The sequence below is a fragment of the Myripristis murdjan genome, chromosome 1 (assembly GCF_902150065.1).
Source record: "Myripristis murdjan chromosome 1, fMyrMur1.1, whole genome shotgun sequence".
NCBI lineage: Eukaryota > Metazoa > Chordata > Actinopteri > Holocentriformes > Holocentridae > Myripristis > Myripristis murdjan.
In genome coordinates, this window is record NC_043980.1 from 26,154,443 (window position 1) to 26,179,761 (window position 25,319).

General features: G+C 43.5%; 3 protein-coding genes across 5 annotated transcripts; all 3 read left to right on the plus strand.

Annotated features, from left to right (window-relative positions):
• Positions 1 to 2,409: 2,409 nt before the first annotated feature.
• LOC115366890 (fascin-like) lies at positions 2,410 to 8,808 on the plus strand. Of its 2 annotated transcripts, XR_003928874.1 has the most exons (6): positions 2,410 to 3,657; positions 5,234 to 5,390; positions 5,493 to 5,614; positions 5,733 to 5,903; positions 7,241 to 7,499; positions 8,309 to 8,808. XR_003928874.1 is itself a non-coding variant. In XM_030062556.1 (5 exons), the coding sequence occupies exons 1-5, from the start codon at positions 2,829 to 2,831 to the stop codon at positions 7,444 to 7,446; spliced, it is 1,485 nt and encodes a 494-aa protein (XP_029918416.1). In that variant the 5' UTR covers positions 2,410 to 2,828; the 3' UTR covers positions 7,447 to 8,808. The 2 variants fall into 2 exon arrangements, 1 of the variants encoding a protein (XP_029918416.1); XM_030062556.1 differs by having other exon boundaries at positions 7,241 to 8,808.
• A 4,250-nt stretch (positions 8,809 to 13,058) lies between these two features.
• rasd3 (RASD family member 3) lies at positions 13,059 to 14,111 on the plus strand. Its single transcript, XM_030058611.1, has one exon. It carries the CDS (start codon positions 13,159 to 13,161, stop codon positions 13,795 to 13,797), a length of 639 nt encoding a protein of 212 aa, XP_029914471.1. The 5' UTR covers positions 13,059 to 13,158; the 3' UTR covers positions 13,798 to 14,111.
• A 3,490-nt stretch (positions 14,112 to 17,601) lies between these two features.
• Positions 17,602 to 24,293, plus strand: plk1 (polo-like kinase 1 (Drosophila)). Of its 2 annotated transcripts, none has more exons than XM_030063591.1 (11): positions 17,602 to 18,326; positions 18,779 to 18,947; positions 19,600 to 19,744; positions 19,895 to 19,988; positions 20,164 to 20,389; positions 20,715 to 20,757; positions 21,957 to 22,054; positions 22,196 to 22,273; positions 22,634 to 22,788; positions 23,058 to 23,240; positions 23,337 to 24,293. In XM_030063591.1, the coding sequence occupies exons 1-11, from the start codon at positions 17,964 to 17,966 to the stop codon at positions 23,526 to 23,528; spliced, it is 1,746 nt and encodes a 581-aa protein (XP_029919451.1). In that variant the 5' UTR covers positions 17,602 to 17,963; the 3' UTR covers positions 23,529 to 24,293. The 2 variants fall into 2 exon arrangements, with proteins under 2 accessions (XP_029919451.1, XP_029919460.1); XM_030063600.1 differs by having other exon boundaries at positions 20,718 to 20,757.
• The last annotated feature ends 1,026 nt before the right edge of the window (positions 24,294 to 25,319 follow it).

Below are 25,319 nucleotides of genomic sequence, written 5' to 3' on the forward strand. Positions count from 1 at the left end.
TCCACAGAGAGACTCCCCTCTAACAGCCCCATCCCTGAAACAGACCCCACCACCCCCAAAACCCCTTACTGAGGCCCACAACCATTCCCAATCCCTGACCTCTTCCTCCTCTGACCCAGCAGTGTCAGCCCTGTGCATCATTAGTTTAAACTGTGAATGGAGAAATATGTAAAATCTGGAGTATAACATTTCATCATCACAATAGTCATGGAGTTATCTTATATAGCACAAGCCAAAAATACACAAGCAGTTTTTTTGTGCTTGAGTTAGAGTTCAACTTCTTTGTGTTTGTCCTTTCCACAATCACAGTTGTCATTTTTCAAATGGATGATTGAATGTTAATTAATTAATTTACTGACAAACACACACACAAAATGAAAAATGCTGATCTGCTGCCAGTCTTCTCCTTCTCATGTCCTTTCCATCTTCAATCCTCAGCATGAACATACACAAAATGTTTTGGATAACAAAGCTGTTTACAGCATGTAATTCTACTCTCCTCTTATCTCTGATATTTGGCCCATGAGATGATCCTGCAGACACAATTACAAAAAAAAAAAAAAATCAGATTTCTTTCTGCGCACTCAAAATTGATAATAAACTTGCAACATGCAAGAGGAACCCCCAAATCATACAAGGTGCTGACAGTAACCTGCACACAGCAAACCCATGTCTACGAATCCAGCTAGTCTGTGACCAATATACCAAAAGAATACTCAATTTCCCCTCGGGGATCAATAAAATGAAATGCTTTTCTCTGCTGTAGCCCCTCTTTGTTTTTCTAATAGGATGGGTGTGTGTTTACATATAAACTTTGCATAGTGTAGCTGTAACTGTCCCCACACAAATAAAATATAATTTACACATTCCCTGTGGACTCATGATTCATGCAAATTAGTTTAGCTGTACTTTAAGCTGTAATTTGGGTGAATTTGGTTTCCTAGATTCCGCAAACACATGCAAACAGCACTGTCGAACAAAATGTTATGCTCTCTGAAAAAAAGGCTCAAGTGCGCTGCAAAAAGTCTTTGTTTCGCAAGGGTTAACCGGTGATTCACTCTGACCCACAGAAGATGATCATAACCGTCTACATGGAGGCGTCTGGCTGTGAGACTGGGACAGAACTGTGTGTAGAGCTTATTCTTTACTCAGCACCATTTAACTGTAGTTTGGCTATTACATGTCTTGTAGATATATAGCCAGTTAGGAATTAGCTTTAGGACAGAACAGCTTGCCAGTGACTCTGGTGTGATATTTTAATATACAAAAACAGAGCCACAGCATGATACAATTCATAGGGAAATTCTGTTATGTAATGCTGTAAGAGAAGCGACTGGCAGACAGAATGGCCCAAAGGCTCAGCTGCATTGGGAACTGGTTTCTAGTGGGAGGCTGCATTAGAATCAAATCAGAAATACTTATTGATCCCTGAGGGAAATTGGGTACCCTGCATATGGTATTGAATTATGTGTGAGAAAATTTTAAGCATACACTCTCAACACACTCCCCCCTGTATAAATGCAGGTTGATTTGCTGGCTGGAGTCATGACAGAGCCCATGGGACAAGGAAGAGGGTCAAATCATAAGGTCAGAAAACAACAACAGGCTGATAATGCAACAGGCTGATAATGCAAATTTAGTGTTTTAAGGTTTTGGTTTAAAGCACTTGAGTTCTCTGTGTATATTCTGAAACACCCAGAAAAGAGAATATTTTTCTCGATCTGCACTGCCCCAGTTAACTTGCAGTCATCAGTGTCCCTCCCAGCAGAGTTTAGCCCTCAGCTGGCTGAGTAAGCAGACCTGCCTCAGCACAGCTCAGATGTAACATGGCAATGCCTGAATGCTGTCTTGTCCATCTGGTGACTGTGTTCCTGTGTGTGGTGTGTGTGTGTGTGTGTGGTGGGTGTGTGTGTGTGTGTGGTGTCCTAAGAAAGACAAATGTTTTAGCAGACATGACCTCTCGCCCTGCAGCACACGTTACCATGACAAGGTGTCGACATGCAAGAGCAAAGGAAGAGAGAAAGGGGGGGTGTGAACTGACCTAATTATTATTGGGACAGAGAGAGAGAGAGAGAGAGAGAGGAGAGAGAGAGAGAGAGAGAGAGAGAGACAGAGAGAGGAGAGAGAGAGAGAGAGAGAGAGAGAGTTCCCATAGCAACACCTTCTCTGAGTCATGCTGTCATGGTGCTCCATTGGCCTGTTTCTGATGAACTTTTTCTGAATTTCCCCCTCACTTTACCCCCATCACACACACACACAACACACACACACACACACACACACACACACACACACACACACACACACACACACACTTCTGGAGACAAACAGTGGTCTGTCAGTTCTTGAATGGCTCAGCCATGTGGAATTGAGTGTGCACATCCCAATTAGTGGGGGGAGAGAGAAAGATCAACATTGGAGGAGAGAAGATAGGGAGGGAGGCAAGGAGAAATGTGACTTTAAGTGTCATTAGACTGTATGTTTTTAGGGGCTTGGTTGATATTTGGATATTGCATGTTTCTGTAGTGGAGATGAACGTTGGCGTGGGGTGGTTTTACAAAACTGCAGTTTTCCCATCTTCTTCTTCTGCCTAAATCTGGGGCGTGTACTCCTGCTCTCAAACTCCCAGTACAACTGCAGCTCCAGAGAGGGTGTCTGGATTTGCAGTCAGGGACAGTGATCATCAGCCTCTCTCTCTCTCTCTCTCTCTCTCTCTCTCTCTCTCTCTCTCTCTCTCTCTCTCTCTCTCTCTGACACACACACTCATTGTCTCGGTCCTTCAGTCCGTCTTTCCTCTCTTCAAACATCTTTTCTCATCTTTTTCAAGGATGTCTGCTAACGGCGCCGACGGGCCCGGTGATCTGCTGCGGATCCCGCTGGGTCTCATCAACAGCGGGGGGAAATACCTGACGGCGGAGACCTTCGGGTTTAAAATCAACGCCTCGGCCAGCAGCCTAAAGAAAAAGCAGACCTGGACCCTGGAGCAGACCGGGGAGGACGGCAGCGTCGTCTTCCTGCTCTCCCACCTGGGCCGCTACCTCGCCACGGACAAAGACGGGAACGTTACCGCGGACAGCGAGACGCGCGGCCGGGACTGCCGCTTCATCATCACAGCGCACGAGGACGGGCGGTGGTCGCTGCAGTCCGAGCCGCACGGCCGGTACCTGGGCGGGACCGAGGACCGGATCACTTGCTTTGCGCAGACAGCCTCCCCGGCAGAGAAATGGAGCGTGCACCTGGCCGTGCATCCCCAGGTCAATCTGTACAGTATTGCGCGCAAACGCTTCGCCCACCTGAGCGCGCGCGGGGAGGTGTCCATAGACCGGGATGTCCCATGGGGGGTCGACTCGCTCATTACACTGGTCTACCGGGACCAGCGCTACCACCTCGAGACCTCCGACAACCGGTTCCTAAAGAATGACGGCTCCCTGTCCAGCAAAACGGACAAGGATACCGGGTTCATGCTGGAGTTCCGCTCTGGGAAAGTGGCTTTTCGTGACTGCAACGGTCGCTATCTGGCGCCCGTGGGTCCCACCGGCACGATGAAATCTGGGAAGAGCACCCGGGTCGGTAAGGATGAACTGTTCGGGTTGGAGCGCAGCCACGCGCAGGTCGTGCTGACTGCAGGCAACGAGAGGAACGTCTCCACGAGGCAAGGTGAGGCATGGGCTCAGTGTGTGTGTGTGTGTGTGTGTGTGTGTGTGTGTGTGTGTGTGTGTGTGTGTGTGTGTAGAGGGGGTGGAGGCTGGGGAATGGTAGAAGCAGAAGGAATAAGGAAAATCACATTTCTGGCTATAGGTTATTTCACCATACCGATGAAGTCACCACATAATTGGGCACACACACTCAGACAGCTGTTGCATGAGTGTGTGTGTGTGTGTGTGTGTGTGTGTGTGTGTGTGTGTCAGCAGATTAGAGGTTCCCCTTGCTTCTCATTTTCTTCCCCACACCATGTGTTTTTCATTATCATGCTCACTCGGTCTTGTTCTCTCCCTCTCTTCCCACGCCCCTCTCTCTTTCCGTGTGTGTGTGTGTCTTTCTCTCTCTCTCTCTCTCTCTCTGCCTAGCTTAACATTTCTCTGCAGTAACTCTATCCATGTTTGTGGCTGCCATAAAGAGGGGGTCAGCCTCAGTGTAGTATTATTCATCATTATTCATCCCACTGATCTAGAATAGGGATGGAGCAGAGCATTAGATGGCAAAATGGAGAAGAGGACAAAAGAGATAAAATGGAAGAAGGAAAGGCAGGGACAATATGAAGCACATGGGGGGGGGGGGGGTCCTCCCCTTTTTAACAGAGGAAGTGTGGCTTTTATACCACATGAAACCTCTTTGTCACCCTTTCTCAGTGTGACTCTGCTTGGTTTCATGTGTGATCATTATCTGTGGTGCAGTCAATACACATTAATGAATGCATACGTGTGTGTGTGTGTGTGCGTGTGTGTGTGTATGTGTGTTCGTGTGTGTGTCAGACAGAGAATGAGAAAGCATTCCAGGAGAGGTGGAGTGTGGAAGATGGGACAAAGTTGGCATTATTGGGTGATAATACAGGGAGAGCAGGCAAATATCAAAGAGAAAAGCAGATTTAAATCTAGTCTTCTTTCATCTGAGTCTTTTTCCATGTACCCCGCAGAATCTGTGGAACCTCAAATCCCTTTGTCCCCCAACTTTAGAGCCATGTTTTAATAGATTTAAACAAATCCAATTGCCTAGAGTCACTTGTTAAATGACTCATTGGTCTCAGAACACATCACATACATCTTCAACAAAATATAAATGTAGGCGTCATGTGAAAAGGTATCTTTTTGTCCGACATCTGATTTTGTCAAGCGACGCAGAATAAATCACGGGCACGCATCAGCTTTTGAAAGATGGGATGCAGGATGGAAACATGTACGATACTGAAGAATCTCTACACAACCAAAAGGTCACCATGCAAATAATGTCTTTTCAGCCTTTTGTTTGCAATACAAGGCCTGGGTTTTCCACACAAAATCCATAATACAAACATTATGCAGTGTGATATCTAGATTATGACCCGGATTTAATTATAAGATAACTATGAACGTTGCAGAGCAGCTGAAAAAAGTGAGTTTAGGTTGTCTTATCCCTTTAAAATTCTATCTGGGGTAGTTTGTGGGTCAGGGGAGAGTTTCAGGACGAGGAGGACAGTCTCTCAAGACCAACAAGAGCGAGATCAGACTCTTATAATGTGACTGACCCACTTTTCTAGGCATGGACTTGTCAGCCAATCAGGATGAGGAGGGGGACCAGGAAGTCTTCCAGTTGGAGATGAGCCGTGAGGACAGGAAGTGTGCCTTCCGAACTGCCGCTGGAAAATACTGGACCCTCACCACAACCGGAGGACTGCAGTGCACTGCCTCCACAAAGTATCCAAACACCCCGCATCATGTCGGCCATCACATGCTTTAGTGTCCACATGAGCAGGCCTCACAATCTCCTCACTGTGTTTGGTTATGCTCCTGTCACAGGTCAGCCAACACTTACTTTGAGCTGGAGTGGCGTGATGGCCGCGTGTGTGTGCGTGCGGCTAACGGCAAGTATGTCACTGCCAAGAAGAACGGACAGCTGGCTGCCACTGTTGAGAGCGCAGGTGAGTCAGTCTTCTTCCCTTCCAGCTGATCAAACTGATGCAGACCAAGAACTCATGAAAAGTAGAGATCACACATATCCGAGCTTTCTGCCCAACCCTAACCAGTCGTTCTCTCTAGGGGAAGCCGAGCAGTTCCTGATGAAGCTGATCAATCGTCCCATCATTGTCCTCCGCGGAGAGCATGGTTTCATTGGCTGTCGCAAAGCTGGAATGCCAACACTGGACTCGAACCGAGCCTCCTATGATGTTTTCCAGCTTGAGTTCCACAATGGAGCATACTGCCTCAAAGGTGGGAAAATGTTTTTATTTGTGTGTGTGTGTAGGTGAAAGAGAGACCAAGGAACAGAGAGACAGAGAAAACAGTGACTTTAAAAAAACAGTTCACCCAAAATAAACTATTTTCCCACTTAGCCCTAGTCCACCTCCCCTAGTTTTTGTGTGATTTGGTGAGGTTTCCAGTCTGCCACAAGCTCCCCTGTTGCCTGCTACCACAATTCAAAGGTCCAAGGTGGTAATCTTCTGTGGAGTTCAAACCATCAAATTTAAATGTCAAAGGCTTTCTGTCTTTCAAAAACTGTGACACAGATACTCACAGCTCTCAAGAGCGAGGAGTTTCATTGGGAACCATTTCCTGCTTAAGAATACTGTCAAATTGTATCTATCCACATCTAATGCAAGCTCACTGGTCCAAATATATGCAGTGTGCTCTTCAGCAGGAAATATCTCCCAGTGAAACATACTGTGTCATTGTTTTTGGAGAGTGTTGCTGCTATAACCTGACGTGCCAGATGGTTTCTTACACAGAAGCATCTGAGAAGGTGTCATTGGAAACTGTTTTGGAAAAAGGGCAAGCACTTTCAGAAAGTCCTAGGCAGGTCATTGGATGAGCCATCTGTCTATCACAGGCTAACTTCAACCAATCACATCAACAAACCGTATGACTCAGTAGGAGATGAACGAAGAGGAAACAACAACAAGCCACAGTCTGAGAAACTTTGACAGCTCGCAAGCAAGTTGGTATAGCTGTCTACGAATTCAATGAATAATCGATTGAGAAATCCTCTCCAGTTCTGATATAACTGATGCTTTAGCAGCATCCACACTAACCCCGCCAACCTCTTTAGGAACCGCCATTGTTGCCGTCGTCACACATAAACCAGGCACGCAGCAGCCAGTAGGATGCTGATTGGTCCAAACCACTGTGGTTCGGCCACAGATGTGTAATGTATGATCTCATGAACCCAGCTACCTCGCAACTTAATCACTGTTGAGTTTTATACATATACATTTTAACACAATAGTAAATACCCAGCTTCATTACTGAAGTGTCAGGAGACAAGGAAGATTGTGAGACTGGAAACCTCAGCACATGCAATGTAAATATGTCTTTTTTTTTTCCTTTTTCTTTTTGTATTATGGATGAACTGTTCCTTTAAAATGATGCTCGCTGCAGCCCTATTTAGCTCTTACATTTTTTTTTTAGAGAAAGCCAGTAGCTAATATTCGTCTCATGAGATGAATATCAAGGCTATACGGATCAACTTACTGTAAATTAAATGAGACTCTTTTATTATTCTAGCCGGTGTGTGTAAGGCAGCCGTGTTGACGTGTGTGTTGTCTGTCCAGACTCCCAGGGAAAGTACTGGTGTGTCGGAGACGACACAGCGGTGGTGTGCAGCAGCAGCGAGCCTGTCCAGTTCCTGTTTGAGTTTTGTGACGTCAACAAGATGATGATTCGCATTCCGGGGGGGAAATACCTTAAAGGAGATCATGCTGGGGGGCTGAAGGCCGGTGCTGACACTGTGGACAGCGCCACCCTCTGGGAATACTGAGAAAGTACAGCCAGACTGCACCATGATGTAACTCGATGCTTCAAAATCTATAGGTAGATAGGTAGCTGTTTGTTTTTGCATATGTGTGTGTGTGTGTGTGTGTGTGTATGCGTGTATGCGTGTGTGTAATTGTGACTGTGCTTGGGTGGATGTGTGGATGTGCTTTTGTGTGAGGTGAAGACTGGAGTTACTAATCTGGAAAGCATGGCACCACTCTGGGTGATTTTTTTTTTTCCTTGACTTAGCATCTCTGCTTACTGGGCTTCAAACTGAAAATTTGAATTTATCATGACTTGCTGACTTGATCAATGAATTATGGACGAATCATGATAACAATTTGGTTACACATTATCTGTTTTACTTCCAGCCCAGTTGACACAAGTTTTACCTGATACGTTTCAGGGATATTACTGGCTAGAGTCAGCAATAGTTGTGTCTATCTATGGTAACTACTGGTATAAATGCACATGCTGAATTCTATTACTCATAATTTACAATATCTAACCTTCCGTTAAATGTGGTGTGGCTGGAGCTCTTCTATTATTGTATTGCTGGTTCTATAACGCTGCTTTCATCTCCTGTTCTCAGACTGAGTCATAAAACACATTATGAAGTATTACTGATCCACATGTTTATGCTGTAAATAATGCTTTCCCTGTCACTGAGCACTTCACAAACGGCTATCATGGAAACTTTAAATGTAAAATTGTGCCGAGGCTCTTAAGAAGAAATAGGATGGGGCGCACTTGGGCCTTACCTCCCATCCACAGTTGCTTCCCCAGTTGATGTGCAGACAGATTGAATGGGTTCTGGTGTAAAGCTCTTTCTAAGTCCTCAGATGAATCTGAAATTGTACTTTTAGGAGGCAAGGAATGCAGGAGGGGGCAAGGGAGATGAGTCTTGACTGCTGGAGCATCCTGAGTCTGACTGGTCATCATATCTGTTGAAAAGGAGGGATGGAAGTAAGGGAGGCTGTGGGGGGACCGCTTACCAATGAGTCTCAGAAGCTGTCCATACACATATGCATGTGTACACACATACACACACACACGCACAACACACATGAACATGTATTCATAGATATACCAACTCGTATTCAGTGTGTGAAGAAGGTGACCCACAGTCTTTACAATGATGTAGTAACTAAAATGAATGACAATGAAAAGCACATATTTGTAGTGTTGAACTGCCTGCCTTAGATCAGGTGCTACTGTTGGCCTGTAAACACAATGATGGGTCAGTGTCATTGGCTATCATTGCGGCTGTGCCTTGCATAGAATATTTCTGTCTTTTCTTCATGTTCATCCATTTGAGCTAAACTGAATGAAAAAGTCCAATAAAGTTTTCTCTCTTGACAAAGAACCTTCGTCTTTGATTTTCTTCTCTTCCTGAAGCACCTAAATTGTGCAAAATGTATAATTGGCTACTTTGACATCACGCTGGTCACTATCAGATGCTGCCCTGAGGTAAGTAGTGGGAGATAATACAAAAGGTAGCCAAACTTACGTTGGACAGTAATTGAAAATAATTATGGGACTTTGATTTCAACTGAGTACTAAATGCATGGGGTCTGCAATGTAGGACAGGAGAACAAAGGCAAATTCAGTGATTTTTTTTTTTTCTTTGTGATCTTACACTTAATTGTTTTGATGTGATGTGATGTGATGTGACATCATATCCCTTTGAGATTGCAGTGACCCAGAAGTGTACAAAGAGAACAGGAGAGGAGGTAGAGGGAGGTAACCTACTTTACTTTCTCCTTTGCAGAAAATGTTTGTCCTCCTAAAACAGTGATTTAGATCTCAAGCTTTCTGTATTCAAGAAAAAAAATCCTGGTCCTACTCACATTCCAACATGTGCATATGTGCTCTGTCATGGACACAGGCAGATCGGCTCCCAGCCATCATTCATTCTCCACAGCAGGATCTCTGCAGGTTGCCATGGTAACAGGTAGAGATGGGGTTTGAAGAGGATGATCTTCAGAGATGCATCCTAAAGGACAAGCAGGCGAGGGAAGTGGCCGACCAGTCTTAGCTCGATAAACTGAACAAACCGTGTAATAGTCTAATCAAATGATCTCATAAGCAAATACAGGCCTGTAGTCTGGAATCAACAGAGAGTCAAAGAGGCCTTTGTGTATCAAATCTTCAAGAAGAGGGCAGACATGTGATAGTCTTCATGTTGTGTACCTTTAAACATGCTGATCACATGCATACACACAAAAATAAAACACTTCGTGCATTCCAGTTAGTGTACAGTCAGCTCTGAAAACCAATATCTCTGTGAAAAAAAAAAAGTTTTCCAGATGACAACATCTGCCGAATCCTCTTGCCAGAAACCAGTAGCTGAGCTGTGGGCACAGGAGCTAAAGCAGGAATAGAGTAAATGGGGAAGATGGCCAGAAAAAAAAATATTTTTTATGTGTTGCTGGCCTTGAGAGTGGGCTGAATTTTTTTCAGTGGTCAGAAGGCACGTGCAGGAAAGAACCTTGTGTTGATGAACCTGATGACCCTGACAGGATTGGATCAGAAAGGAAGTCGAGAGAGTGTGAGAGAGATTTTTTACTTTTATCACCTTTATTAAAACATCTCCAAAGCTACAGATTCAACTACTACAAAACCTACCCACCATAGATACTTTACAAAAACAGATTAAATAGAAAAACAGAATAAAACCCACTATCTGTCTCCGCAAACACACTCACTACCACCGTTCTATCTCTCTATCTCTCTCTCATACACACACACACACACACACACACACACACACAGCCCAACACCACATTATCTGGAGAACGAGGGCAGGGGGATGCAGGAGTGGGTGGGGTTGTGTCATCGGTCCATTTTTGACATCAAATGAAAAGAGGTGAAGAGCAGTAAAATACAAAGAGTAGCAAAACTATCTCTGCATCATCTTTATTCATGGAGTATCTCAGTGCAGAAACATGGACATATGGGATGGATTAATAGGAGCTGTTAAATTAGGTAGTTTCTTTGTTAGTCTATTTGTTTATTGTAGGTTACATAAGATTGCATTGTGGTTAATTGTGTCATTTGTGTGATTTTCCATTATAGGTCACTGAAGTATTTCTATACCCAATAACACCAGCAAATTTGACCTACTGAACAAAACTGAACTTACATTTTTCACTATGTGGTATTGTCTAAATGTGTCTGCTGCTGCCATCTAGTGTGCAATTTAGCAAATTTTCTCCAAACTTCATTATCCATTTTCTAATCATTTGGCTCCATTGCTAACACAACCACTTGCAGGAACAGTGTGACTTTGTAAAAACCCCTTAGAAGCAGAGAAAACGTGCAAGCTAAAGGATGCCTGACAGTGCTATCAGCAGCTCACGCTAGTTAGTTGGCAGGTTATCCTGTTCTTGTGCTTTAGTTTGTTCTTGTCTGTGTTTGTTCGCTTACATGAAACAGGAAGTGCTGACCTTCTTCAAGGGTAGAGATAAGAAAGAGAGAAAAACTAATGAGCACAAACCAAACATAGAATCATGCTTAACTACTGGTACTGCACACAGGAGCACACACATATACACACGTACACACACACACACACACACACGCACACACACATGCACACTGCATGCACACTGAGTCATTATCACTATATGTTTATCCAGTGATAACCAGGCACAGTCAGACAGTGAATGAATGAGAGATTGAGGTATGGAGAGAGAGTTGGAGAGAGAGAGAGAGAGAGGGAGCGAAAAAGAGAGAGAGAGCAAGAGATGTGTGTCTTGTAAGAGTAATGAAATGCTGCAGGAGATGAAATGCATGAAGAAATGTATTAGGAGATTCACTAAGTTCCCGTTATCAGTGTTTGAAAGTGGTCTCATGAGGACAGCTACTTGGAAATCCTATTCTTGATAACCAATCATGTTATAAATGAGTTATCAGTCTGTCCTCTCCTTATTCACACACTGAATCCGCTTCTCAAGACACTCAACAGGGTGTGGGCTTCTTGATTATTGTCAGTGCTAACAATATATCAGTAGTCCAGTTGTAAAAAAAAATTCAGGGGGGATGGTCAATTTTTTTACTTGATGAAAAGTGAGGATGGCAGTTTTACAGGGGGGATGATTTTGACCGTTTTAATTTCAGGGGGGATGCCATCCACCCTCATCCCCCCTCAACTCGAGTACTGCAATATATGATCTCAAGAATTGAAACTACCAATTGTTAGTCAAATTCAGTTCCTCCATTTACTGTATATGTGTCACTTGTTTACAGTTATTATACCAAGGTTTCACAATATGATAAGAAATAGAGTTTTTTTAAAGTTACACATAACACTTTTAATGGACATCTTCCTAGCTGGTGTAATACTGATAAATTATCAATATAATTAGGCAATCATAAGGCAATCAAACAAATTGCATCATATTGAAGACTGATGGCATTGATGGCTGATATCCTTTAAAAAGAAAATAAATAAAAGGACTCTATTGCCCTCTTATTTAGGCTAAAGCTACTGTGAAGAGCTACATCCACACAGCTCAAGGGTTTAATGGACTCATCTTTGTTCCCCTTGTTTTTCCTCTCAGTTTGCTCAAACAAAATGAGAACTTCTCTCTTTTTCATGCTAATGTGCTCATGCCCATGTAAGTGTTAGCTCTGTTTTCAGTGGTAGATTAATTTTAGAACAGACAGAGGGAATATGAGGATGAGTGGGAGAAGATAAGAGGACAACAAGGGGGCTAGGAGTGGACAGATGCATGACAAGAGCATGAAAACTGTGTGTGTGTGTGTGTGTGTGTGTGTGTGTGTGTGTGTGTGCAAATATGAATTCACGTGTCTGTGTTTATATCTTGTGTGTGAGTGTGTGTATTTGCGTAGCCTACATATGCACATTTACGTGTGCATTCGTGAATACTTGTGTGTTTGGCCATTAATTTATGATACTGAAGACTCTAAGCAAAGACTTTCTAAAGAGCAAAACAATGGGCAATGAGTAATTTAAAGATTTATTGATTTATTTATTAATTTAAGGGGACACACACACACACACACACACACACACACACACACACACACACACACACACACACATTTTTTGCAATTTTTGCTCACTGACTTTTTGCATGCATATTTCTATGTAGGCTAAGCAAAGCATTTATGTAAAAAAAAAAAAAAACAGCCTCCGATATCGGATGCTCGGTGTAGCTATCTGGAATTACATCCTTCACACGTTTTATTTGGAGAGCGCGGGGCTATAAATCGTGTAGCATGATGTGCAACCTGACATCACTTTATGTATTCCCGTGAAATGGGGCGTTCTTCCCTGTGGTGTCCTGATAACCTGACAGACGGACAGAAACTGTCCGATGGGCTGTTATGGTCAGAGTTCCGTGACTGATACCCGGTACAAACAACAAACACGTGCTTTTGATGGGCATGTGTCTCTTCTGTGTGTTTATGTCCTAGAACATGAACGACACGAATAGCCTATTAACATCATTAACATGTCAGATCCCAATGTCCTTGACCAAATTCACAATTTGTCTCATTGGGCTATTTAGAGAGAGAGAGAGAGAGAGAGATGGGAGGAGGGAGGTTCTTGGAATTGGTGGAGGATACAGCTGACCAGCCCATAAAAGGCTCGCTCCTGCGGCGCAGAGATCCAGAGCCACCTGCTGCACCAGAGGCGCGGTACTGACCGAGCAGCTCACCGACTGTCCTGTTTCCTCCTCCGGTCATGTCTCCGTCGGTGCGGCCCACCACCACGGTCCGCCTGGTGTTCCTCGGGGCAGCTGGGGTCGGGAAGAGCGCGCTCATCTGCCGTTTCCTGCACGACCGCTTCGAGCACAAGTACACGCGCACTGTGGAGGAGCTCCACGCGCTGGAGTTCGACACCATCGGCGATGCCGGGATTCGCCTCGAGGTTCTGGACACAAGCGGCAGCTACTCCTTCCCGGCCATGCGGGAGCTCTGCATCCGACACGGCGACGCGTTCGCGCTCGTGTACGCCGTGGACGACCCGGGCTCGCTCGAGGAGGTGCGGCGGCTGCGCGACGAGATCCTGGAGCTGAGGGGCGGCAAGGGCGCGCCCATCACCGTGGTCGGCAGCAAGGCAGACCTGACTGAAGCCGATGGTCGCGCGCTGCTGGCGGCAGATGTCATGGCAACAGTAGAGACGGAGTGGGACGCCAACTTCGTGGAGGCGTCCGCGCGCACCGGAGACAACACAGTCGGGGTGTTCCGCACGCTCCTGCAACAGGTGAGCTTGCCGCACCGGTTGAGTCCCGTGATGAGGAGGCGGAGAGAGACGCTGCCCAGACAGACGAGGAAGAAGAGGCCGCCGCTGAAGAAGAACAACAGCTGCACACTGTCATAGACACTGTCACCGTCTTACTGTGTGAGTGGACAGTGCAGCTGGTCTGCGTGTCACGCTCAGGTGTCGCCGGTCAGCGCAGAACCTGCTCTGTCCAGAGGAGGGACGACAGGGAGAAGACTGAGTCCACACAAAAGAAACTCTGGATCCTCTCACCTTGGTGACATCAACCTCAAACTGAGCTGTCAGCCACATGGTGTAATGGGACTCTCCGTATCTGTGCAGGGGATAACACAGATGTATCATAAGCACTGTTATTGTGGATGTGCACATGCAGTTGTTTCTATGTTGGTTTTCCAATAAAACAATGATGACCATTCTCTGCTGTATTTTATGGTAAATGTGTGAAACGTAGGTCTATATTTTACCAGTTAATTTGTACATTTATCAACTGTTGGGGTATGCAGTGATGCTATAATCTGGATTTTATCTGAATCCTCCAAACACTATCCAAAACATTACACATTACGTAGCCCTACAAAAAAACAAATTCCTTTTTACAGTTACATTTGACTGTCAAATAACCAAATAACCCCTAACACAGGTTTTCATAAACTGTCAAGCAGCCATGTCAGTCCCACCTAACCATATTTTGATTGGTGAGCTTGATGAAAATGTGATGGTTGGCTCCTATTTCCTAAAAGTCCTATTTCCACATGTCCATTGGTCAGAATCATATTGAATTATTCCACATCCGTCCATACAAGGTGTGCTGATTAACATCACAGCCGCCCTTGAACCTCAATTTATGTGAATACTTACATCAATCATTGTGATGATAATAATAGCTCATGTCCTGTACTACTAATTTAATTTTTTCCCTCTGTCTGTGCTAAAATTAATCTGCCTCTGAAAACAGAGGTAACACTTACATGGGCATGAGCACATTAGCATGAAAAAGAGAGAAGTTCTCATTTTGTTTGAGCAAACTGAGAGGAAAAACAAGGGAAACAAAGATGAGGCCATTAAACCCTCGAGTTGTGTGGATGCAGATTCTCACAGTAGCTTTAGCCTAAATAAGAGGGCAATAGAGTCCTTTTATTTATTTTCTTTTTAATGGATATCAGCCATCACTGCCATCAGTCTTCAATATGATGCAATTTGTTTGACCGCCTTATGATTGCCTAATTATATAGATTATCTAGTGGTATTACACCAGCTGTCTGTGAGAAGACTACATTAAAAGTGTTATGTGTAACTTTTAAAATCTCTTTTTCTTATCATAATGTGATTCCTTGGTATAAAAACTGTGAACAAGTAAGTCAATTTATCTTAAAACCAATGTGTATCAAACTGAAAACATGTTCCCCAGATCTCCCAAGGCCCCTTTCTACCTTATTGCATATGTTGCAACATGTCTCCCTCCTTGGTGTTGCTTTGCATGGCAATCCTCTCTCTCACTCTGACGGCAGGACAGACAGGTTGGAAGTGATTTTTTTTCACCTGCTCTTTTTGTGCATTCATGTATTTAAGTTTTTGGAAACAATATGGAAGATTTCCTGCGATATATCAGGCCCCGTGCCACACATAAAGGTGATTATTACATCCAGCAATACCTAATTTACACCTGTGTTTTTAGAGGAAAATTGTCAGTGAAAGGCTGATGCAGAGAAATCACTAGGTTGATGGGTCCCTCTGTTCTGGCCAAATGTGGCGAGAGAGGCTCTGATTGAATCTATGTAGTAGTCGTGTACAACTGAAAAAGTTTGAACTGGCAAATCCTGCTTTTTTTTTCTTCAGTACATCCCACAACTTTATATTACTCTAACAACTTAAGATAATTTGCTTGCAATAATACACAATACTACTGTACCGTGATTAGCCCACCCAGCCAAAGCTCAAGTTTAGGCATTAGGTCAGAGGTAGCTAGGGTAGAGGCATGAGGTTGGAGACAGTTTGTGAATGGTTTACTGTGACTAAGGTCAGGTAATGATCTAGGGAGACTTCCAGGTCTTGCCAGTCCTACGAGTGGGGAACAAAACAACAGTTTTTGTTTCTCTCTGCAGTCTTTAGAGAACGGGCATGCTCTGGATGGGTATAATCAACATCTCATTTTTCTAGGCAGAACTGTTGTCCATGAAATGAAATCACATCATCTGGGAATATGCAAACACTTGAATTGAATGGGCTGCTCATGTCTGATCACCATGAAAAGTTATCCATGGCTGGCTTTTCACAGCTGACATGCTTACTGACTGTCCATACATCAGATAGAGTTGACCTGGTTACTCAGCTTCATAGGAATGGACTGTTGGTGCCTTGCAAAGCCAATTAAGACACACTGGTATTTGTTCTCTCAGTTTATTTAGCCAGCTCAGTAGTGTGGACTGTAGTGCAGTGTGGAAGTCATGTGTTGCATTTGTTGTTGTTAGTTCAAGTTCAAATTCAAGTTTATTTAAAGCCCATTATCACAGTTTACAGTTTCAAATGGCCTTAGAAAGTAAATTTATCACCCTCCACATCCACGGTTATCCATCCTCTGGCATGAGGACTCTTAATTTCATTCATTCTGCATTATTTGGGTAGAAGGTAGCGAAGCACCCCTGGACAGGCTGTCAGTGCATCTCAGGTGGGTCAGCAGAGACAGACGTTCATATTTACACCCTTACTTGTATGGGCAGCTTGGAGTCTTAAGGCCAAGTGAGTTGTATAAGGCAGGAAGCCAGAGCACCCATCCACACCAGCACAGGGAGATTAGATGATTGCTTAAAGATGTTAGGATGCAGCTTCTTATGAACACAAACTGGGTATTGCCATCGAGTCGTGCAGCTACAAACCCTCACGATCTTCATTTCCTGTCTCATGGCATGTTTGATCTATATGAATGATGAACTGAAGGGGCAAAAAACAGTAAACAAAATTTGCTGTAGTGTGTATGGGTAGATGAACACTGTACTAGATTAACACATTCATCCCTCAAACGGCTCCTTCATAATCTGTCATGCCTTGTAAGACAACTGCACCACTGAATTATTGGCTCATTTTTACCATAGGCCTAAATGTTTTGGCTGTAATTTCATACAGCCAAAACATGACACCCATTAGCACAGACAAACACACCTGCAAAGTCAGCACTGAGGAAAACAGATCTTGTGCTCACATGTTAAATATTGTGTATTTTTCAGATCAGGCAGATCTGTCTTGTCCCATAAATAAAACGTGGTAGCCAGTGATGTAACATTCAGGACATAATGAATCATACACAATTAAACATAAACATAAGCTCCTGCCCATAGGCTATATTCAAACCTGCTACTGTGAAGACAACTTAATACATTTCTGTAGGCCTAATGTTGTTTGGATACAGAAACAGTACTCCATCTACGGCTTCTAGCAAAATACCACATTGATAAAATATATTCAAAAATGATTTTCTTATTTTCTTCTTGTGTTTATCTACACATATGGCTATTAGGCTACGTGTGTTGTTATGATGCAAAATAATTTCTATGTTGATAATGTATATGCTGTGTTTTTATTCAGTTAGTTACAGTATGCACTGCATGCTTTGTACGCTCAACCTGCTCAGACTTTCAACTAAAAAACGAAATTTGTGTTCAGTTGTGTCCGGTTAAATCCCTTTCTGACTTCATTTCCCGTCAGTACTATGTGTTTTAGGAAGTAGTGGGAGGGTTGCAACAGACACTTGGCCAATCACACAGCAGGATGTCCCCTTCTCGGTTAACGATTGGTTCTTTTTGTGCCGATCTTCCCAAGATGCTTTGCTACGCTGCCTTGGAATTCAAATTGAGTGGGCCAATCGGGGAGCGCCGTAACGACCGAGGCAGCATTTAAACTTCCACTACACACTGTTGTCAAAAGGCAGGACGGGGCGACGTCGCAAACAGGGACCGGTCTTGCTATTAATTTCTTTTTCACCGCATTTTTTTTTTCAGTCCTCAGGAACGCATGCATTGCACGTATATTTTTTAATATCCAGCCAAAGGTTTGACCAACGTTTGCATCTTAAAGTCGCTAGTTTTGATTTGAATTCAGAAGTTTATGTAGCTGACGAGGCTAGCTTCCACAGCTAACGTCAGTCGAGGTGGGGTTAGCTAGCAATCCGAGTGAACGTAGTAGCTCTCGTTCGGGTTTTGCAACATTTTTCTTCTTGTAACGATTTAAATTTTGTAAGTTTTGAACTTCCCCGACGCGCACTTTCCTCCAAAATGAGTGCAGGAATTCCTCGGCCGGCGAACCCGTCGGCACATGTGGATCCGAAATCTGCGCCTCTCAAAGAAATCCCTGACATCCTGGTGGATTCACGCACCATGAAAAGATACACGAGGGGCAAATTTCTCGGAAAGGGGGGCTTCGCCAAATGCTACGAAATTACAGATGTGGAGACGAAACAGGTCTTCGCTGGGAAAATCGTGCCCAAATCCATGATCCTGAAGCAGCACCAGCGGGAGAAGATGACATCGGAAATCGCCATTCACAAAAGTCTCAACCACCCCAACATCGTGGGCTTCCACGGGTTTTTCGAAGACGACGACTTTGTGTTTGTTGTGCTGGAAATCTGCAGACGGAGGGTGAGTGAGCGGTGGAAATGTTTGCTGTGTCAATGTGAGCACACTCCTGCCCTCAACGGTCTCTCTCGTTTTAACGTAACTCCCATCTACTTCTGTCAGGCTCTGATGAATTGAATGCCATTAAGGCTGTGCGAACATGCTCCCATCTTGATTTTAAATGTAGTTCTTTAAATATTATTTTAAAACATTCGCTATAGGCAGCAAAAACAAATAATTTAATATCGACTTTTGCTTCATGCTCTCTTTGTCCGGTTTGCGCCGTCCTGCAACACCCTGCCATCTATCTATCATTTTTTTTCTTCATCCAAATGCTTTGTGTTTAGTTGCACCTGCTCCGAGGTCTCATCACTGCAGTTAAATCTGAGTTAAATCGAGCCGAGTTAGTTTCCTCAGTTAAGGCTTGACAACTCGGTCCCACATAATGCATGAAATTGTGTGTTTTCCCTCCACAGTCCCTGCTGGAGCTTCACAAGCGTCGCAAGGCTGTGACTGAACCAGAGGCTCGCTACTACATGATGCAGCTGCTGAAGGGCTGCCAGTACCTGCACAGCAACAGAGTCATCCACAGAGACCTCAAGCTGGGCAACATCTTCCTCAATGATGACATGGATGTCAAAATAGGTAACACACACTGTGATCTTGCACATAAAGTGATGCCAGGTATGGAGACTGGTGAGGTCTGCTAAAATGGCAATGAAAGTATAAGTAACAAAGCTAAATTTAAACACAAACAAACCTGTTGGTTGAGGGAAAAAATGGACTTAACCCACATTACATGAGGAATCTGAGGAATGCACATCCTGAATCAATGCCATTATTCCTTTCCTTATGTTGTATTGTTAGACATTCTCTCTGTTAGGAACAAACAAAGCAAAATGAGGCGAAAAACCAGAGGATTAAAAAAATATATATACTCCACTTGTATGTGTCTATTTTTGGGTGCATCATATCCAAACATAATACATTTGTCTTATCCAGGGGTGCTCAAAGCCAGTCGTGAAGGTCCAGAGTACTGCAGATTTTATTATTAATATTTTTAATCCTATCAGGTTGGCTGCATTCGCCTTGTGTCCCTGGTGTAAATCACCCTGTTTAGGCAGTAATAAGGACACCTACGTAGCTACTAGGAAGTTGTCCAGGTTTCATGGTGCTGGTTAAGGTCTGGGATGCCAGATGAATGCAGTGAGCCGCCTGATAGGACAGAAAACCTGAACTGAAGTATTGCTGGTCTAGTCTGTTGGACTTTGGCCTCACCGAAGCTCTTTCTCCTCAGGCGACTTTGGCCTGGCCACTAGGATCGAGTTTGACGGCGAGAGGAAGAAGACCCTTTGTGGAACACCCAACTATATCGCCCCTGAAGTGCTCTGCAAGAAAGGCCACAGCTTCGAAGTGGATGTGTGGTCGCTGGGATGCATCCTGTAAGTTCAGTCAAGAACATTTAAGTGTCTGGTTGAGCTGATTTTATTCCAAACCACATCAGACACTTACACAGCAACATATACTAGGAAAAATTACTGGCACAAAGTTAACCAACCACCCTCACCCAACCCTGTATGTCTCTGTATTAGGTACACTTTGTTGGTGGGCAAGCCCCCATTTGAGACCTCCTGTCTGAAGGAGACCTACAACCGGATCAAGAAAAACAACTACACAATTCCTTGGGTATGCTGTCACAGTGACTACTTCAAAATTTAAATCAAAGATTATATTAATTTGACATGCGTTCCCTATAAGTTAACTTAACGTCTTCTTGTTCCCACTCTGTCTATTCTCTTATCCCTTCTTTTTTGTCCTCCATACCTCCTTCCTCATTCTGACTCCACCACTTCCTCTGTAGCACATCAACCCGGCAGCGGCCTCACTCATCAAGCGGATGCTGCATGCGGACCCTACTCTGAGGCCCACCATCTTGGAGCTGCAGACAGATGAGTTCTTCACGGGCGGCTACATCCCCCTGCGCCTGCCCACCACTTGCCTCACTGTGCCGCCACGTTTCTCTATCGCTCCCTCCACTGCCACGGAGATGAGCCAGAGACGCCCGCTGACTGCACTCAACAACAAGGGTATTGATCCTACAGCCAGCACTAGACAATTCAATCAAACTGACCGAAAACAGCTTTTAGTCTAAAGACTATGAAATTAACATTGATTTTGAGGCTCAGAGTTTTTATTGTAGCAAACACAATGCCAGCGGGTCACCAGAGTTAGGGATAATATCACTCAAAATTAAAACCTATCTTATAAGGAAATGTAGGTTAAATATTAGTCAATATAGAAAGGCTGATGTCCTGACTTGCAAAGTTAATTTAGATCCCCAATGGCTGGCTCAAAGGTCTTTTTTTCTGGCCTCCATAAAAGTCATTTTTCAACTTTGACTCTTTTTTTCAGCAGGGACAGAAAAGGTGGACGTGAAGGACGAACCTGTGCAAAGGTGAGAGGTGGAAGTGTTCACACATAGCTACAGACGAAAGCATTTGCTCGATTGCTTTAGATGACTAAAAACAGACTGCTAAATATGGAGGCAATGAGTCATAGTATTCAAAAGTAACTGCATAACGTTTTTAATTTTATCAGCACTCTTCTGTAGCTGAGATGCTATCAGGCTTCAAACTGCAGGCTTGTGCATTCCACGTGACTCGAAATTGAATTTCTTTTGTTTGTTTGGCTGTCAAACACACACTAAATGATGTGATAAAGTAGTGTAAAAGTGCAGTCATCACTCAAAGTAACATGCCTGGGGGCATGAGGGATGGGATTTATTCCCCTAGAGCAGGGGTAAGGTCCGGCCTAAATGGATGTATTACTAAGTTTCGATATGTGTATAGGTGTATGTGTGTGTATAATTATAAAATGTAATAAAATAAGAAAGTTCCTTTCCCAGCCATTCTCACATCAGACTCATTGTAAAAGCAAGAGAAAAAAAATAAGCAGGGCTACTCAGAAATTAAAGTATCAAAATGATTTTCCTTTTAAAAAAAAACCAAAAGGAGAGAAATTGGGCACCCTGGCAGTTCTCTTGGTAGAGCACATACGACTTGTTAAGGCTGAGTCCTGATCGCAGCGTCCTGAGATCGAATCTGAGCCTAGGCTCTTCACTGCATGTCATCCCCCCTATCTCTCCTGCCTTCTGTCTTTTGTTACTGTAACAATCAAAAACGAAATGCCAAAAAAAATAATCTTAAAAAAATACTGTTCACTTCAGTCCTCATAAGTGACATTAGGCATAACAAAAACATCAGTCTCACTTTACAAAGTGAAAAATCCATCTTCAGCATTTTCTTTTCTTTCTCCTACATTTGCTTCTCTCGCTGAATAAAGCACTTCCTGCTGTACAACTGATATGATTGGCCGAGATGGTTGAGTGATTTAATTAATGGATAGAATTTACAGGCACAGTACCCCAACAAGCATAGTGACATTGAGTTTAATGAATTTACCTGGAGTTTGTCCAAAAGTAGGACAAGGTTCTCAGTTGAGACAACCTAAGATTTTTTTTTGTTCCATTCATCAAAGTATAAATGAGGACATTAAGGATGTCAGTGACTATGTTCTCTAGAGTTGGAGAGCACTGTATGCACTGCAGGTAATAAGAGTGCTTTGTGACTTGGATTTGTGTGTGTTTGTTCACAGGGAGCCTGAGCCATCAGATTGCCATCTAAGTGACATGTTGCAGCAGCTCAACAGTATCATTGCTGCCAAGCCATCTGAAAGGGCCCACATACGCCAAGGTGAGAACAAACAAATGAAACATTTACAGGCCCTCTTTCATGTTTTTTAAGTTGCAAATTCCGGTGACTGAGACAATTTTGTGTTAATCTTTTGCCTCTGTCAGTATTGTACATATCTTTTTTTTCTTCTCGTATTTCTAGAAGAGGCAGAGGATCCTGCATGTGTTCCCATCTTCTGGATCAGCAAATGGGTGGACTACTCTGATAAATATGGTTTGGGTAAGACCTAGAAGATTTTTTGTCATCCTCCTACTGCCAGAATAAGTCCTGGAGACGATCGATTTGCTTATTTGTGTATATTAAAATGCATACCAATCCACCAGGGAAAGTACATGCTCACTTTACTGAGCATTTGTAGAGACAGGAAAAGATGCAAGTCTCAGTCATAAAATCACCCATGTACCATATTTCTTCTATCATGCTTAGTGTAGTTGATCTGCCGTGGAGTCCTTTTTAGCCTCAGCCTCATGTTGAGAGTGCACCGCCACCAGTAGTTTCAGTTTTACTAAAAAAAAAAATCTATTGAAATGTGCACTACAGTATGGGTTATGTCTGAAGAGTTTCTAATGTGTGTTTCAGGCTACCAGCTCTGCGACAACAGCGTGGGTGTGCTGTTCAATGACTACACGCGTTTGATGATGTACGCCGACGGAGACAGCCTGCAGTACATAGACAAAACATCGGCAGAGTCCTACCTCAGCGTGCGCTCTTACCCCTCTGCTCTTACAAAGAAGGTCAGTAGTTGACTCAACACTTCTTGTCATTTCTCCAAGGAAGATCATTTAAAATATTTCTCAAGGGTTTCCGGCTTGTCGCACATCAGGTTAATTTAGGATTTTGGGCTTATTCCAGCGAGAATAATGCAATTCACCAGTAAGGTCAGGGTTCCTGTCATTATGCCATTTCCTGCTCATTTGCTGCTTTCTTACACAATCCTTATCACATTCCTGAATTTTTTTTTTTTTTTTTTTTTTTCTGTATTTATTTTCTCTCCCTTTTGCAGATAACATTGTTGAAGTACTTCCGCAACTACATGAGCGAGCACCTGCTGAAAGCCGGGGCCAACATGGCGCGGCGGGACGGGGACGAGCTGGCCCGGCTGCCCTACCTCTCCCACTGGTTCAGGACCAAGAGCGCCATCGTGCTGCACCTCACCAATGGCACCGTTCAGATCAACTTCTTCCAGGTAATTAGTCATGCTCCAGTCATCTTTACCTACCAGCTATCTAAGATTGTCCTCCTGTTCCTGAGCCCCTGTTTTTCTGCACTCCTCTCCCCCCAGGACCACACCAAGCTGATCCTGTGCCCCCTGATGGCCGCAGTGACCTACATCGACGAGAAACGGGATTTCCGCACGTACAAGTTGTCTCTGCTTGAGGAGTTTGGCTGCTGCAAGGAGCTGGCCAGCCGCATTCGCTACGCCAAGCTCATGGTGGAGAAACTGCTGGCCTCCAAGCCTGCTACTGCACAGTAGACAGCCTCACCCAGCCACTAGCCACCTCTGCTCTCTGCTGGCCTGTCAGAGGGAGGGACGGTCCTCATAATTGGCATTATTTTATTGGAGTGAAGCGGTTAAATGTGATTTCTTTTTCTTGGATCTATATGAAATCTATTTAAAGGTTTAAAGGTTATCCTTCCCTTATATTGTACATGAAAATTGAATTTCAGACATACAGCTCTGTATTCCAGCCACTGATTTTATTCTTTAGCATCTTGAAAAACGTGAAAAGCTCTTCTTGACAAAACTTATTGATGGCACGTTCCTGCTCAGGCAATGTCACATGGCTGGGTTCCTGACAGCATGGTAGACAAGTTGACCCTGTTTCATCAAGGCAGACAAGGGAAGTTCCCTGTGTTCAGATTCTTACTTTTGGAGTTCATTCATCATTCTCCATGCATTTGTTGTGTTTTTATCACAGTCGCATGTTCTTAAACCTGGATCAGAGGGGACTGATGCATTCTGGGCTTTCAGGCTCACGGACTGAGTGTGTGGAATGAAAGTGTTTTCTTGTTTTTCTCTAGTTTGTCTGGTTTTATCTGTACTGTGTGGAGAGAAAGGGCTGAGAGAAACAGACCATGTTAAGTCTTGATCATGTACATTCTTTCTATAGTTACCTTTTCACTGCTTTTATTCCATATTTTAGATGTCTTTTCAACAAGATGCTTGCTGTACAAACTGCTGAATATGCGTTCAGTGTTGTAAAGATTTTAAGTCTAAATAAAGAGTCTTTGGAAAAAATGGTGTTCTAATATAATTTGCAGAACAGCTGCGAGCTGATCTTGTGTCAGCACACCCAAACAGCTGGCCTGTTTTTATGGTCATGAAGACTTCACAGGTGTGAATGTTATGAGAATCTATAATCCCTCCCTACTAGCTGCTCTTCATAGGCCCACATACATTTGGACTGAAGTCAAAAGACTTTTTTTTTTTTTTTGGAGATTTTCTGTAGCTACTTTGTTAGGTGGGAAATAGTTGTTATATAAATATAGATGTGTGTATATATATATATATATATAAAAAAAGACCTCTTTTTGCTGACCCAATGGGATGTTCTTTTTTACGAGTGAATGCACAAATTGACAAAGGTGTGTAATCTGTCAAAGCTGTGAAATAGAGGCCTCTGGCTCCCCCTATAGGACATAGGTGGCCATTACAGCTCCTGTATGATGGCAGATGAGTCATTTTTACAGGCATATTCAGGGGGGCTCCTGCTCCCTCACTCACCTGGACATCAAACACCTCCAAGATCTTCACTGGTCAAATTAAAAAGACACAAAACTGTCATGTTGTTGTGTAAGACATCACAGTGAGATCCTTAATTTCAAACTTCAACACAAATCTCCATCCCAAGATTTTCCTCAAGGTGAAGCATTGATGTGATTACAGAGAGAGGAAACCAGGAAACTGAGACGTGTGAATGAACTGGTGTGCCATATTTTAACCAAAAACAAAAAAAGTACTTGTTATAGCCATACATTCTTCTTAATAAATAAATAAATAAAATGTTATATTTTTCTAAAAACCACAAACTTTAGCATGTGCAAGCAGTACAGTGCTTTAGTGGAGTTATAGCTTGGGTATATTTAAAGCCCTGCTTGAGAGAGATTGACACAGTCACGTTTTAGGGTGTGTAAGCCTCACTTTAAATTACATCATGTCAGGTGAAAAAGTCATGGTGAATTAAATCATTTTAAAACTACTGTATCAATGCAAATATCCATCAAAGCATGTTCCGGATGTTCAGGATGTGAAGCCTTTGGTCCC